This window comes from Salvia splendens, chromosome 9 (genome assembly GCF_004379255.2).
Source record: "Salvia splendens isolate huo1 chromosome 9, SspV2, whole genome shotgun sequence".
NCBI lineage: Eukaryota > Viridiplantae > Streptophyta > Magnoliopsida > Lamiales > Lamiaceae > Salvia > Salvia splendens.
In genome coordinates, this window is record NC_056040.1 from 32,018,574 (window position 1) to 32,033,091 (window position 14,518).

Consider the following 14,518-nt stretch of genomic DNA (forward strand, 5'->3'; position numbering starts at 1 on the left):
CCTTTGTCGGTGATCTGCTGAAACTGATGACCGATAATGCCGAGCAGGGGCCCGAAGTCATCCTGCCGCTGTACGGCCGAGAGATAGCAGCTCGGCTTCAGAGTCTGCCGGTGCTTGAGGAGCTTGCTTCGTCCTCGGTCCTGCTTTCTGCAGACCAAGTTCGTAGTTGCCGAGCTGACCGCGATGAGAACATGGAGGCTATCTTTGCCTCCATAGGGTCAGTTTCACCCGCTCCAATTTTCCATGGAGAGGGTGAGACCGAGCAGCATGAGCGGCAGACCGGCGATGAGCAGGCCGAGCAGGAGGCGCAGCAGATCGGCTACGGTGGCGCCGAGCAGGCTGGGGAGAGCAGGGAGGCCGAGGCTGAAGCTGAAGCAGACAAGGAGAAGGAAGCTGAACCTCACCGAGAAGGCGGAGACGAAGCTGGCGGAGTATGATTTCGTCTCCCTTCTCTTAGTTTAGTTTCTTCCTTCTTGTAAAACGGCCTTGAAGCCCTTGTGTAGAAAAAAAAATTTTCTTATGAATGAAAAAATTCTTCTTTCTGCTCTTGTGTCTTCGTATAGCCTTTCGTACTCTCTTTTACTCCTGTTGTGGTTTACTACCTGCTCAGTAATCTGAAATGCCGAACTGACATAGCTGCTCTATATTCTGAACTCTTAAGGAGCTGGAGGTACTTCACTGGAAGCGGCTGTACTCTTTGGCTTTAGACGAAGCTGAGAAAAGAGCCATAGCTGACCAGGTGAAGAATGACGAACTCTTGGCTCGTTCAGTGAAGCTGGAGGCCGACAATAAGGACTTAGAGTCCGAAAAGAAAGATCTGGAGGCCGAGCTGAACACTGCTGTCGCTGAGAGGACTGCGTATGAGGATTTCATCTGCAGGCGCGGGGGAATGACCATCTCTGAAGTTCAGGAACGAGTTGACGAACTGTGGGAGGAATATCATGTACTCCGGAGGAACAATGCGCTGGAGAGCTCGGCTTGCCAACAAGTCGTGACATCATTGCGGCGCTGGGCTTCTCGGTACGACATCATTCTTTCCCGGCGTCCTCCAATCGAGAGATTCCTTAGGCATTTCCCGCCAACAGATGGTCGCACTCCAGCTCAAACCCCTGATTCACTTGCTCAAGACCCTACTCCAAGTCAGCAACGAACTCAGGAACAGCCGGAAACGTCAAGACGAGAACGGACTCAGGAGCAACCGGAAACGTCAAGACGAGAACGGACTGAAGTTCGTAGAGGAGCTGTGATTATGAGTGAGCAAGATCAACAAATGCTTCGTGAAGAGACTCTTCGCCGCCGAGGTGCTAGGGCTTCCCGGGCTCAGAGAAGAGGTGGCAGGTCGATTAGAGCATCTCGTCGACCTGCTTATTCTGCAGCTGCCTGGAACGCCCGAACTCAGCTTCACGAGGATTTTGTGAATAGATGGCTCAACTTTAGCAACCCTGGACAGTAGAATAGTCCTTTGTAATAGCGTAACGCCATCTCGTAGGGTAGCGGAGTTGTGTGCCGAACAAGATTTGAAAAATGAAATTTTGTTTTCGCTTCTAACACTGTGTATTTACAGCTTAGCGAAAAAATTTCATCGTACTTGTCCTCGGTCTTATGAAGTAAACTTCTTTGACCGGACTTGGTCCTTGGTCTTATGAAATAAACATCTTTGACCGGACTCGTCTTTGGTCTGATGAAATAAACATCTTTGACCGGACTCGTCTTTGGTCTGATGAAATAAATTTCTTTGACCGGACTAAGCTTGTGTCTTAATTTGGCGAGTTTTATCGCTTGGATCGGACTTTCCCTTGTCCTAATTCAGCGAGTTTTATCGCGTGGATCGGACTATCCATTTGTTGCAGTTCGTTTCAGACGAACTGCTTGTTTTTTAAGCCGAATTGTGGTCTTGTATCTTCTTCAGAAGCTTGGACTCACAATCGTTGGCTTATTGTTGCAGTTCGTTTCAGACGAACTGCTTGTTTCTTAAGCCGAATTGTGGTCTTGTATCCTCTTTAGAAGCTTGGACTCACAATCGTAGGCTTATATATGTTCTAAAAAGGGGATCAGCCTTTGAAGAACAAGATACCTCAGTAACATTTGTAAGAGACGACACGCACATAGACAAAACACACCTAGACAAATAAAAAGCACATAGAGACAAAAACGCACATAGCCTTAGGACCGAACTAGACACAAGACTGACTGACCGGACTGTCTCTTACAAATGGAACTTTTTGAGGTTGGAAACGTACCATGTTCGGGGTACTTGTGCTCCTGACACGTGAGTCAATTTGTAAGACCCTTTGCCGAGGACTTCTGACACCCGATATGGACCTTCCCATGTGGGTTCGAGTTCGCCCAGCTTTTCTGCTCGGCTTACTTCGTTGTTTCTCAAGACGAGATCTCCCACTTGAAATTGCAGCTTTTTCACCCTTTGGTTATAATACCGGGCTACTTGCTCCTTGTACTTGGCTGCTTTTATGCAGGCCAATTCTCTTCTTTCTTCGGCCAGATCTAGTTCGGCTCTCAGTCCGTCATCATTCATTTCTGAGGAGAAATTTAGAGTTCGGGGACTGAGTATGCCGATCTCAACCGGGATCACGGCTTCAGTGCCGTACACCATCGAGTTCGGCTCCGGTGTGACTTCGGTCATTTCGCCTGCCTCTGACTCCGGCTGCTGTGATTGCTATGCTTGATGGTGCCGAGCTGATTGCTCGGCACTTTTTAAGCGCAATCTGTTCTTGCTCTTATTTGATCACCTCGGATGACCGCTATCCCTCCTTTAATGGGGAAGGTGTTCGGCGAGGATGCCTCTGATCGCTATGACCGGGCTTCTTTTTGTCTTCTCTAGATGAGCTGTCTAAAGACCGTTTTCGACGGTCGGCCTCATCGGCACGAGAAAACTGGTCCGCAATGTCCCACATCTCTTGAGCTGTTTGCGGACTGCATTCCACGAGCTTTCTGTAGAGAGCTCCGGGCAGGATTCCATTTTGGAATGCCGAAATGACAAGTAGATCATTGAGATAATCTACTTGTAGGCATTCCTTGTGGAACCTTGTCATAAAGTCGCTGATCTTTTCGTCGCGACCTTGACGTGTAGAAAGCAGCTGAGCTGAAGTGATTCGGGCTTCCGCTTTCTGAAAGAACCTCCTGTGGAAAGCATCCATTAGATCTCGGTAAGATCTAATGCTGCCTTGGGGGAGGCTATCGAACCACCTTCTTGCGTTCCCGATAAGCAGCTCGGGAAACAGCTTGCACATATGGACTTCATTGAGACCTTGGTTCGCCAAGTTATACTGATAGCGTCCCAGGAAGTCATGAGGATCCACTAACCCGTCATAAGTCATCGACGGAGTTCGGTAGTTCTGTGGAAGGGAAGTTCGGGTGATATCGTCCGAGAACGGAGTCTTCAATGCTCCGTACATGGCGAACCCGATATCTCTTCGGTATGGAGGAGATGGAGTTCTCCTGTGATTCCGGTACCGAGGAGGAACAGGAACATGTCGGGGTTGAGGATTCTTCTTCCTGGAAGACACGGCACTACTGCGGGTAGTGACTTTCATGTCTGGATGAGGAGGGAGAATCCTCCGTTTTCGTCTTCGGCTCTTGGCTCTTTTGCAGGAAGGCTAAGAACTCATCCTGCTTCTCAGCCAAGAACAGCTTGACAGCCTCATTCAAATCAGGCTGCTGGGAAGACTCGGTGTGTGGACCTTTTGAGCGGCTTGTTCCTTCATCGTGAAAACTGGAAGTAGCTGTCTCCCGAGGCTGTTTTCCGGACCTGCGGGCTGGACTAGCTTCCTCATGGTTTTCACGAACGGTATTACGGGTAGTGTGTGATCTGGTATGCATTTTTTTGGGGTGGAAAAAGGGTCAAAAATTCGCTTTATCACAAATTTGGTTCTCTGTTTCCCACAGACGGCGCCAGTGATGGTTTGGCGAATTTTTGATGGTGATGAATGCAGGAAAATGCAGATCACGACACAGAGATTTACGTGGTTCGATTTACTGAGGTAAATCTACGTCCACGGGAAGAAAAGAGGGCAGAGTTGTATTGCTTGATCTGTTTTCTACAGCTTACAATACAGACTTGCTATTTGATATTTTATCTCTAGAGAACTCTCTCTTCTATCTGATCTAAGTTCTATTTATACATTGAACTAAGATCGTGGCTTGCCTCACCACTACCTAGGTCGTGGCTTACATCACCACTAACTAGGTCGTGGCTTACATCACCACTAAGTATGTCGTGGATGTCGTGGAGGTCATGAGATCCTGCATGGGTCCACCACTAAATAGATCGTGTAGTGGAGGTCGTGGAGGTTCTGCATGGGTCCACTATCTCCCAGTTCGGTCGAATACTGAGACCGAACTGCTGAACTATTGCCGAGCAGCTTTTGCCGATCTGAGAGTAGAGCTTGATTGGTCGGCTTTTACCGAGCTGTAGGCTAGGGCCGAACTCTTTGGTAATGCCGAACTGATACTCTTCCTTGGGCTTTGGGCTGATGGGCCGTCACTGCTATTGGGCTTGTTTATTCCGTACCCCATCAGTAGACAAAAGATCCAAAAAGTGCAATTAGGACAGATAGTGCTACCTAACAACCAATGTCATACACTATCCAGAAATATCAAGTTGCCAAACTGCATATTTATGTAACTCATTGGTGGAGCCTTAGAGAGCAAATGGTATTGATAATTAAGCAAGCTAATTCTTAGAGGTTCTAATTCATGAGTAAAGGTAATATCCATAACTATCAACATAAATTTTCAAGATCAAGAAAAGACTAAACCAAACAATCCAAGCAACTCGTAAGGCAAACTTACAACATAAGCTTGTTTGAATGATGCATTATTGCATCTTGACATCTTTTTCAGAACTTTAACAAGTACTCCCTCCGTCCCGCACTACTCGCACTTATTTCCTTTTTGGGCGTCCCAAGTTACTTGCACTCTTTCCATTTTTAGTAAAAAATTTCACATACAGCCGTCATTTTTTACTTTCCTATACACTCATTCCTTAATCTCCGAGCCGAAAAGGAAATGAGCGAGTAGCCCGGGACGGAAGGAGTAGTAGAACCAATGTTGAAAAGTAAAATGTGGAAAATAAAAGACAATAAAAGCTTTATGAATTATATTGTATTAGACTTGAATGAATTCTCTCAAAGGTTACACAAATTTTTATAGGCTCCAATTCTAGCTATACATGAAAAATATATATTCTAACTCCAAGAGTATCTTCTTGATTTGATTTTTCATAATCTTTAGTTGATTTCCTCTGTTATTCTTGCCATAACTTCATTTTTTTATTTCTTTTTCTCCAATTAAATGATTTCTCCATTCCAACACTCCCCTCAAGTTGAGTATCTAGTTTTTCGACAATTAACTTGCATGATCTTCATTTTGATAAATAGTTTGTACTCATACTTATAGTAGTCATTTAATTTTCATTGACAGTTTATGCTCGTATCATGGAGCTTCTTCAATTCATCCTTAATAGTTTAGACTCGTACCAAGGAGTTATTTTTTCATCATTGAAAGTTTAGACTCGTTTCAAGGAGCTTCTTTATTTTTCATCATTGAAATTTTAGGTTCTTTCAAGGAGTTCTTCATTTTCTATTGACAGTTTTAACTCGTGTCAAGGAGCTCTTCAATTTTTTGTTAACGGTTTTAACTCGTGTCAAGGAGCCAATCTAGACAGTTTTTACTCATATTTAGGAGCCACGTAGATAGTTTTAGCTCGCATAACGCAAAATATGGAGAATAAGGCATGCTCCCTCTTTCCGACGTCTGTTCAATATTGCCCAATGGTGAGACCTCTCCAGTCAACCATTCTTCTCATCTCTTTCACATCGTGCACTTGACGTTTTAGTTGTCTATTAATCCTCAAATTCATCTGAGATAAGATCAGGCATGCTAGGATTTGATGCATTCAAAAGCATCATTAAACCATTAATCTCCTGCAATTCCATGATCTCATTCATGCTTTCTTCATATATAGTCCATCTGCAAAGAGGAAATACAAAAATACAATACAGAAACTTGCAAGAAGGTGATGATCAAATTGTATCACATCCTAATGATTAAATAAAGCTTGGGACTTCCATGATCAATTAGTTATAGCCCCAAACTACAAAATTGTCAAGGAAATGACTATAACGGGAGGTAAGTAAAATCCACCATCATTACCAACATCATTTTCGAGTAAGTAAAAATTGAAACTGATTATTTTAGAAAATAAATACTCTCTCCCTCTTCCCAATTAAATATTAAACGTTTTGTTTTTAAGTTATCCCATTAAAAGTGTACATTTCCTTAAGTGCAACATCATCTCTACTTTTTTCATCTTTCTATCTTTATTCTCTCATCGTTAACTCACAAAATAACACTACATTAAATCATGTGCCGAAAAACAAATGTTTTTTTCTAATGGGAATGAGGGAGTATGTGTTATTATATGTATATTTGGTTTCTATCATTGTTGTTTTCTCGACATTGTCCCCTCTTTCGACAACTTGACTATTTCGATTGACATACACTAAGTGTATAATTCATAAGCATCTATAATTCTCGCATCCTGCTGCTCCCCATATTGCAGTTGCTCCCGGCAACAAAAACACCAAAATATATTTTAGACTTAGGCCCCAGGTTAAAAATCCTAGCTTCGTCACTGACGCCATTGGTATCGTATTCCTAATTAATGTCATCACAATATATTACTAGCAAAGCCTGGAAACAGCATTTATTCAATGATTCGAAAAAATGATGATCATTAAATCCCATACCAATTGCACCAGTTGATGCGAGTAGTGCTTCAAGATCTATAAATCTCGCAATTTTGTTTTCAGATCCATTAAACAGTAAAAATAGAGCCAAACTTTTAATCTAGTTTTTATTATAAACTACTCTTCACTTAATCCGACTAAAAGTGGAATAACAAGCTGAGAAACATCAATGGTTTCCAACACTTTGCTAATTATAACCAAGTCATACCTGACTAATCGGTTACAGTTAATCTTAATAGATAAGTATCCCCTAGGTCATTAGGTTGAGATAAGCTCGATTAATTAAAAACGTGTTAAATTATTCCTGTTGGAATCTAGCCGGTCATATCAGTTTGACCGGGCCGCACACATGACTAAATATTTGATTTTGCAAAATTAAGTAATATAAGATCGATCTACATTCCGATCAAGTAGATGATCGTGGTATCTTCATTTTTTTCTAAACCGATGCCCGATAAGTGAAAAATACTGGATTAAAGTATATCACAATAATATGGAGTTAAGATATTAATTAATTAATTAATTTCACATTGAACATGTTGATAAACCACATGGCAAATAAGCATATGTGGTTTGACATGCTACTGTCTATGTGTGCATATTGGTCGGGTTGTCCAAATACATCTATAGAACGAACAACGGCATGAGAGGTATCTAGATACATCCGTCTAGATTCGCGCTCCATGATTGTAACGTTGCTAATGCCCACCCGTTACAATCCAGCATTAATGGCAAAGTTGACTCGGCATTGACCTGCATTGATTCCATTAACTCCACTTGTAATAGGCTTGGCCTATAAATAGGGAGACATACTCATGTAATCTCCTCTCTCTCTCTCTCTGCGTTCTTAGTTTGTCAAAGCTTTGCCCTCGTCATTATCTAGTGGCTGAAACTCTGTGGTTAGTGGTACTACTACACCAGAGTTGAAGTCGTTTTATCTTTGGGGACGGAATGTCAGATTCGAGGCCACTATCGTAGCGTATCTCGTCTTGCAGAAATAAGACTCTTCGACTCAGTTTATTTTTACTATTTATAGTTTTTACTGTTGTTGTTTCTCTGCAGTTATTACAATTGTAATCTTCCTTCAATTTCTTTTGGGTTCCTTTGGTGCGAACTTGGTCCATGATAGTGTACTTTCTACCTGAAGAAGGAGATTGAAAAAATGCTGAATTGAATCTAATAACTTTTGAAAGTAATACATTGGTTTGGATATGATGACAGAATCAAGCATCATCACCACCATCCCTCACTCCTAGGGGCAGAGCCAGAAATTGAACTCAGAAGTGGCAAAAATATACATAAGCAAATAATTTGAAGAGGTGAGAAGGGCATTTAAGAAGGAATTCAAATATATATTCTAATTTGAAGAAATATTAGTATAGATGCAAATTTTTGAGGAAGGACAAATGCCCCACTATATGGTTGTGGATCCGTCCATACTGACTCCAACAATGTTGCTTCAATAACATTATGAACATTAACTAACCTGTATCGGTTGAATGGTGGATCCACTTTGAGTGGCACCAATGGTTCTACTTTTAGTGGTTTGGATCCTTCAATGGATCAAATGTTGAGGCTTTTAGGGTCAATGCGGGTATTGGGGCCTTCGGGGCCAACATGGGAATTTATAGTTCCCCTTTAAGTGGTTCCATGAGATCCTTCGATTGATCAAGTGTTGAGGCTTCGAGATCAACAGGAGAATTGATGGTTCCGCTTTTAGTGGTGCCATAAAATCCCCTATTGGATTGAGTGTTAGAACTTACGGATCAACACAAGAGTTGATGCCTTCCGGGTCAACACGATTGACTCCCATGCGGGGGAGAGATTGACGTCTATGGTACCGAGAATGAAGCCACCTTCTAAAGAGTTGTCAAAGTTTGGTGGAACCAACTTCAAGAAGTGGCACAAGAGATATTGTATACTCAACAACATTAAGCGTCGTCAATTTTCTAAAAAGTTAGCCGCATGCGCCAAGTGCACAAGAGACAAACATCATCGTCCGAGATGTATACGATAGTTGACACAATTGGGGGCTACTTATGTAAAAATGTTGTTCTAAATGTTTTAGCTTATAATTTGTACATTATGTATTATGTTGTAGACACATTAATAATGATGTGGAAAATTTTTGAGAAAAACTTCATCAAGCATGACGAAGGAGACTTAGCTGTCGTGGTTACTGACGTCTAACATCAAGAACAAAGATGGTTGGTAGATTGACATCGGCGCTACTACTCACGTGTGCGCCGATAGGAGCAAGTTTATCTCCTACAAAACTATTGAGGGGAGAAAGCTATCTAAGGTAGTCGGCATTGGGGATGCCAGATGCGATTGTCAAGGTGTCGTCCGACATACCAATAACTCTGAAGGAAGTGTTGCATGTCTCAAACATCTGCAAAAACTTGATCTTGTGCTCGATACTACTCCATCCGTCCCTGAAAATTTGTCACATTTTTCCATTTCCGTCAGTCCCACAAATTTTGTCACATTTCACTTTTTATCATTTTTTGTAATGGACCCTACATTACACTAACTCATTCCATTCACATTTTATTACTCCCTCCGTCCCACTACAAGTGATGGATTTCTTTTGGACATGAGAATTAAGAAAATGATATATGTTTAAAGTAGAGAGAGTAAAATATGAGAGGGAAAAAAGTAAGAGAGAATAAAGTAAGAGAGAGGTAATACAATAAGAGATGGGTGAAGTTTTATTTTTAGTTAAAAATGAAATTGATCACTTGTGGTGGAACAACTCAAAACGGAAAGTTGATCACTTGTGGTGGGACAGAGGGAGTATAAAACTAATACTTTAAAAGTAGGACCCACTACCTACAAATAGGCATGCACAAGGGTCACGAACCGCCGGTTCCGGTTCATGAACCGGCGGTTCACGGTTCAGGAAATGCTTGAACCTGAACCGGCCCGCCTACCTCCCGGCGGTTCCGGTTCCGGTTCAAAAAAATGCCGGTTCACCAGGCGGTTCAAAACCGCCGGTTTTTTGCCTGAACCGCCGGTTCCGGTTCATGAACCGGCGGTTCAACCGAAATTAAAAAAAATATTTTTTATTTATAAAAATTGATTTTTATATTTAAAATTAATTTTTACAAACAAATGAATACAAGAAATTCGTAATAGCCCATATATATTTGATGGGCTTGCGAATTTAAGAAACCATTCTTGGTTGTTTCTCTTTTATAGAGACATCCTTGAATGTTTTATGTTCCACTTTCGATGTGGGACAAACTCATTCTTGGTTGTTTCTCTTTTATAGAGACATCCTTGAATGTTTTATGTTCCACTTTCGATGTGGGACAAACTCATTCTTGGTTGTTTCTCTTTTATAGAGACATCCTTGAATGTTTTATGTTCCACTTTCGATGTGGGACAAAATCATTCTTGGTTGTTTCACTTTTATAGAGACATCCTTGAATGTTTTATGTTCCACTTTCGATGTGGGACATAATCATTCTTGGTTGTTTCTCTTTTATAGAAACATCCTTGAATGTTTTATGTTCCACTTTCGATGTGAGACAAAATCATTCTTGGTTGTTTTTTTTATAAAGACATCCTTGAATGTTTTATGTTCCACTTTCGATGTGGGACAAAATCATTCTTGGATGTTTCTCTTTTATAGAGACTTCCTTGAATGTTTTATGTTTCACTTTTGATGTAGGACAAAATATGTTGAAGTATTTTCTTTTATAACTACATGTTTAGAGCATTCATTCATCTTTTTCCAATGTGGGATACAAAACTTTCTTTTGTCTTCTATTTTTCTTCATGTTTTGTATGATATATATAAACAAAATTATTATTCAAATATATTCTTGATTGTTAAAAATAATGAATTATTGAGAAATATGATTTGTATATAGAAAATATTTATTTGTATAATAATTATGGTTAGGTTTATACAATTTGTATAAGAATTATTTTTTAATGTGTATAATATTATTTATTAGTTAACATATACATAAATTTATAAACATAAGCAAATCATTAATGATAAATAACTAATGAATAATAGTTTATGTAATAATATTTGTTATTATTACATAAACTATTATGTCCAATATTAAGTATTGATATTTTATAAATATATACATAAATAACTAATGAAATAAAATAATTTGCTTTGATCATAAATACATAAATTTATTATAGAATAATATTGGACATAATAGTTTATAAATACATCAATAATATTGGACATAAACTATTATGTCCAATATTATTATCAATACTTAAAAAAATATCAATACTTAATAGGACATAATAGTTTATGTAATAATAACAAATATTATTACATAAACTATTATTCATTAGTTATTTATCATTAATGATTTGCTTATGTTTATAAATTTATGTATATGTTAACTAATAAATAATATTATACACATTGAAAGAATAATTCTTATACAAATTGTATAAACCTAACAATAATTATTATACAAATAAATATTTTCTATATACAAATCATATTTCTCAATAATTCTTTATTTTTATCAATCAAGAATATATTTGAATAATAATTTTGTTTATATATATCATACAAAACATGAAGAAAAGTAGAAGACAAAAGAAAGTTTTGTATCTCACATTGGAAAAAGATGAATGAATGCTCTAAACATGTAGTTATAAAAGAAAGTACTTCAACATATTTTGTCCCACATCGAAAGTGGAACATAAAACATTCAAGGATGTCTCTATAAAATAGAAACAACCAAGAATGAGTTTGTCCCACATCGAAAGTGGAACATAAAACATTCAAGGATGTCTCTATAAAATAGAAACAACCAAGAATGATTTTGTCCCACATCGAAAGTGGAACATAAAACATTAAAGGATGTTTCTATAAAAGAGAAACAACTAAGAATGGTTTCATAAATTCGCAAGCCCATCAAATAATATGTGCTATTACGAATTTCTTGTATTCATTTGTTTGTAAAAATTGATTTTAAATATAAAAATCAATTTTTATAAATAATTTTTTTTTAAAATTCGGTTGAACCGGCGGTTCAAACCGCCGAACCGCCGGTTCACGGTTCACAATTCGCCGACCCTGAACCGGCCCATGTTAACCGGCAACCCTCCGGATGGTTCAAACCGCCGGTTCCAGTTCCGGTTCATGAACCGGCGGGCCCGAACCGGCGGTTAACCGCCGGGCCGGTTCGGTTTCTGCATGTCTACCTACAAACTTTTTCAACCCACTTTTCATTACATTTCTTAAAATTCATGCTTGATCAAACTGTGACAAAATTTAAGGGACGGAGGAGGAGTAGTTAATATGAGTTTTAGTTTAGTGTTTGATTCCGATAAATTTACATAGTCAAAATTTAGAAATTTCCTCAAAATGAATATGCAAGCAATTGCGCCTCGATGTTGTGTAAAATTCATTTGCATGCTATCGAATTATATAGTTGCACACTTGCATTTGAAATTTCGAAAGTTGGGCACTAATATGCTAAATTGGTATAAAAAGAAATACAGAGAAAACAAGAAGATAGAGAGAGAGAGGAGAAGGTAAGAAGAATTCATCAGTAAACCGAAATTGCTGCAAAGGCCTTCTTGTCATGTCTTGTGATATGAACTATCTCAAGGAATCCTTTTAGCTGTTTGAATGCAACGATGATAAATACTAATCTGCATACCACACAGTTGATCAAATACAGAACTTTCATAAAATCAAACACACCTTTGAGTTGAGTCATGACCAATGCTACAATATCATCAAAATTATTCACCTTTTGACAATTTGTTAATCAAATTCTCACTACTAAATACTAAAACAAGGATGATAAGTAGATTAAATTCATGAAGCAGGTTGTTAATAAAAATCAGAAAGAAACAAATTAGCTTGGGGGTTAATAACATCCAAAATATCTTGTATGAGATCCAACTTAACCGCGGCATCCATTGTTGTTGTAGCTTTGACGCATTCTCATTCCCAATCACTGTCCAATTCCGTTGAAGCGCTTCTTCCATATGGTTCTGTCTTAGAAACGACGCCAACCGAGGATAGCCGTCTGGATTTGCTGGACTTACAATCATCTTACTACTACTTCCATCATCCTTGTCCTTGTCCTTATCATCTTGATTTGTTTTTGCTTGACTTAAAATCTTCTTACTACTACTTCCAACATCCTTTTCCTTGTCATCTTGATTTTTTTTTGCTAGACTCACAATCTTCCTCCTCTTTTTACTACTTCTAACATCCTTGTCATCTTGATTTGTTTTTGCTGGACTCACAATCTTCCTCTTCTTACTACTTCCAACATCCTTGTCCTTATCATCTTGATTTTGTTTTGCAAGACTCTCAATCTCCCTCCTCTTCTTACTACTTCCAACGTCCTTGTCCTTGTCCTTGTCCTTGTCATCTTGATTTGTTTTTGCTGGACTCTCAACCTTCCTCCTATTCTTACTACTTCCATCATCCTTGTCGTCTCCATCGCTGTCGCCTTCGTACGAATCCACAACCATTAACTCATCTTCCCACTCCAAATCCGAAGACTCTTCTGATGATGAAATCATTGAGATTGGGAATTTTTTAGGGGCTTCATCCATGTTTTTGGACACACGGTACTAGTTTTCTCCTTCTTTTGCATATATATATATATATAGAGAGAGAGTCCCATTATTCACAAATCTAGTCTTAAAGACCGAACTAGAGACCAAATTAAGGCCATTAGATCTAGTTTTTAGTGGATGAGATGAGATGATGTAGTAAAAATTTTAGTAGTTCATTACATACACAAATTACTTCAACACGGGGGGTATGTAAGTCATTTTATAAGTAGGGTAAAAGTTAGAATTCGTAGATCACAAAAATTTCACTCATTCTCATACCCCGCCCGCCTCTTCTTCTCTCAAAACCTCACCGAAAACCTCTCTGAAAAATCAAGGATTCTTCATCTTCATCGATCATCTCTGACCGATTCAACTGAAATCGGTGACAACCATCCCCGATTCAGCATCTCCATCGGTCGATTCAGCATATCCATCGATCATCTCCGGCCGACTTCAACTGAAATCGACGACAATCATCCCCGATTCAACATCTCCATCAGTTGATTCAGAAATCTCCATCTGCCGAGATCGACATCTCTTCAGCCTAACCTGAAATCAGTGTCAATTCGAAATGGTTGACACACGCAAATCGTCGACTGAAGGTGAAGGACGCCTATTACGTTCTGGCCGTACGTCTGGTTCAGGTAATACACATTTGATTTTTTCTTTGATTTTTCTTTAGGAGAGATTACTTCAACATTTGATTGTTGCATAAATCGATTACTTTAGGATAGATTACTTCACAGTACTTCTCTGATATTTAAGAGAAATATATCAAAAAGTGTGACTACAAAAATTATCGATTTAGTTCATTTCATGAGGATATTACTTCATTTCAAGAGGTTATTACTTCATTTCATGAGGCTATTAATTTAGTGTTTGATTTTTCATTTTTTCGAATTTATTTGGTTAATGTGTGCTTCTGGTTCATTTCTGGACTCATTTGAATTATGTGGCATAAAATGATATGCATCTTCTAAATGTGATTTATTACTTTATAATTTGGAAACATTGCTTCATAATTCAGATTTCAAAGCACAATACTTCAGCCGCCGATTTTAATGGTTGACACAAGAAAATCGTCGATGGAGGTGAACGACGGTGATTGCGTTCTGGCAGAATGTCTGCCTCAAATAATACACTATTTTGAAGCTTTATTGTTTTTGAAATTCTAATTTACT

General features: G+C 39.0%; 1 protein-coding gene across 1 annotated transcript; it reads right to left on the reverse strand.

Annotated features, from left to right (window-relative positions):
- Window positions 1–5,861: 5,861 nt before the first annotated feature.
- Window positions 5,862–13,334, reverse strand: LOC121749434 (transcription initiation factor TFIID subunit 11-like). Its single transcript, XM_042144004.1, has 2 exons — window positions 12,676–13,334; window positions 5,862–5,988 (listed from the first exon to the last, which is right to left on the reverse strand). Exons 1-2 carry the CDS (start codon window positions 13,332–13,334, stop codon window positions 5,862–5,864), a joined length of 786 nt encoding a protein of 261 aa, XP_041999938.1.
- Window positions 13,335–14,518: the final 1,184 nt, after the last annotated feature.

Bases quoted from the DNA above. Each gene is read 5' to 3' on its own strand.
- LOC121749434 (XM_042144004.1), bottom strand. From the start codon at position 13,334: ATGGATGAAGCCCCTAAAAAATTCCCAATCTCAATGATTTCATCATCA. The intron at 5,989-12,675 runs GTTAAGTTGGAT...TCCTCTTTGCAG, and splicing joins CAACAACAATGGATGCCGCG to ATGGACTATATATGAAGAAA.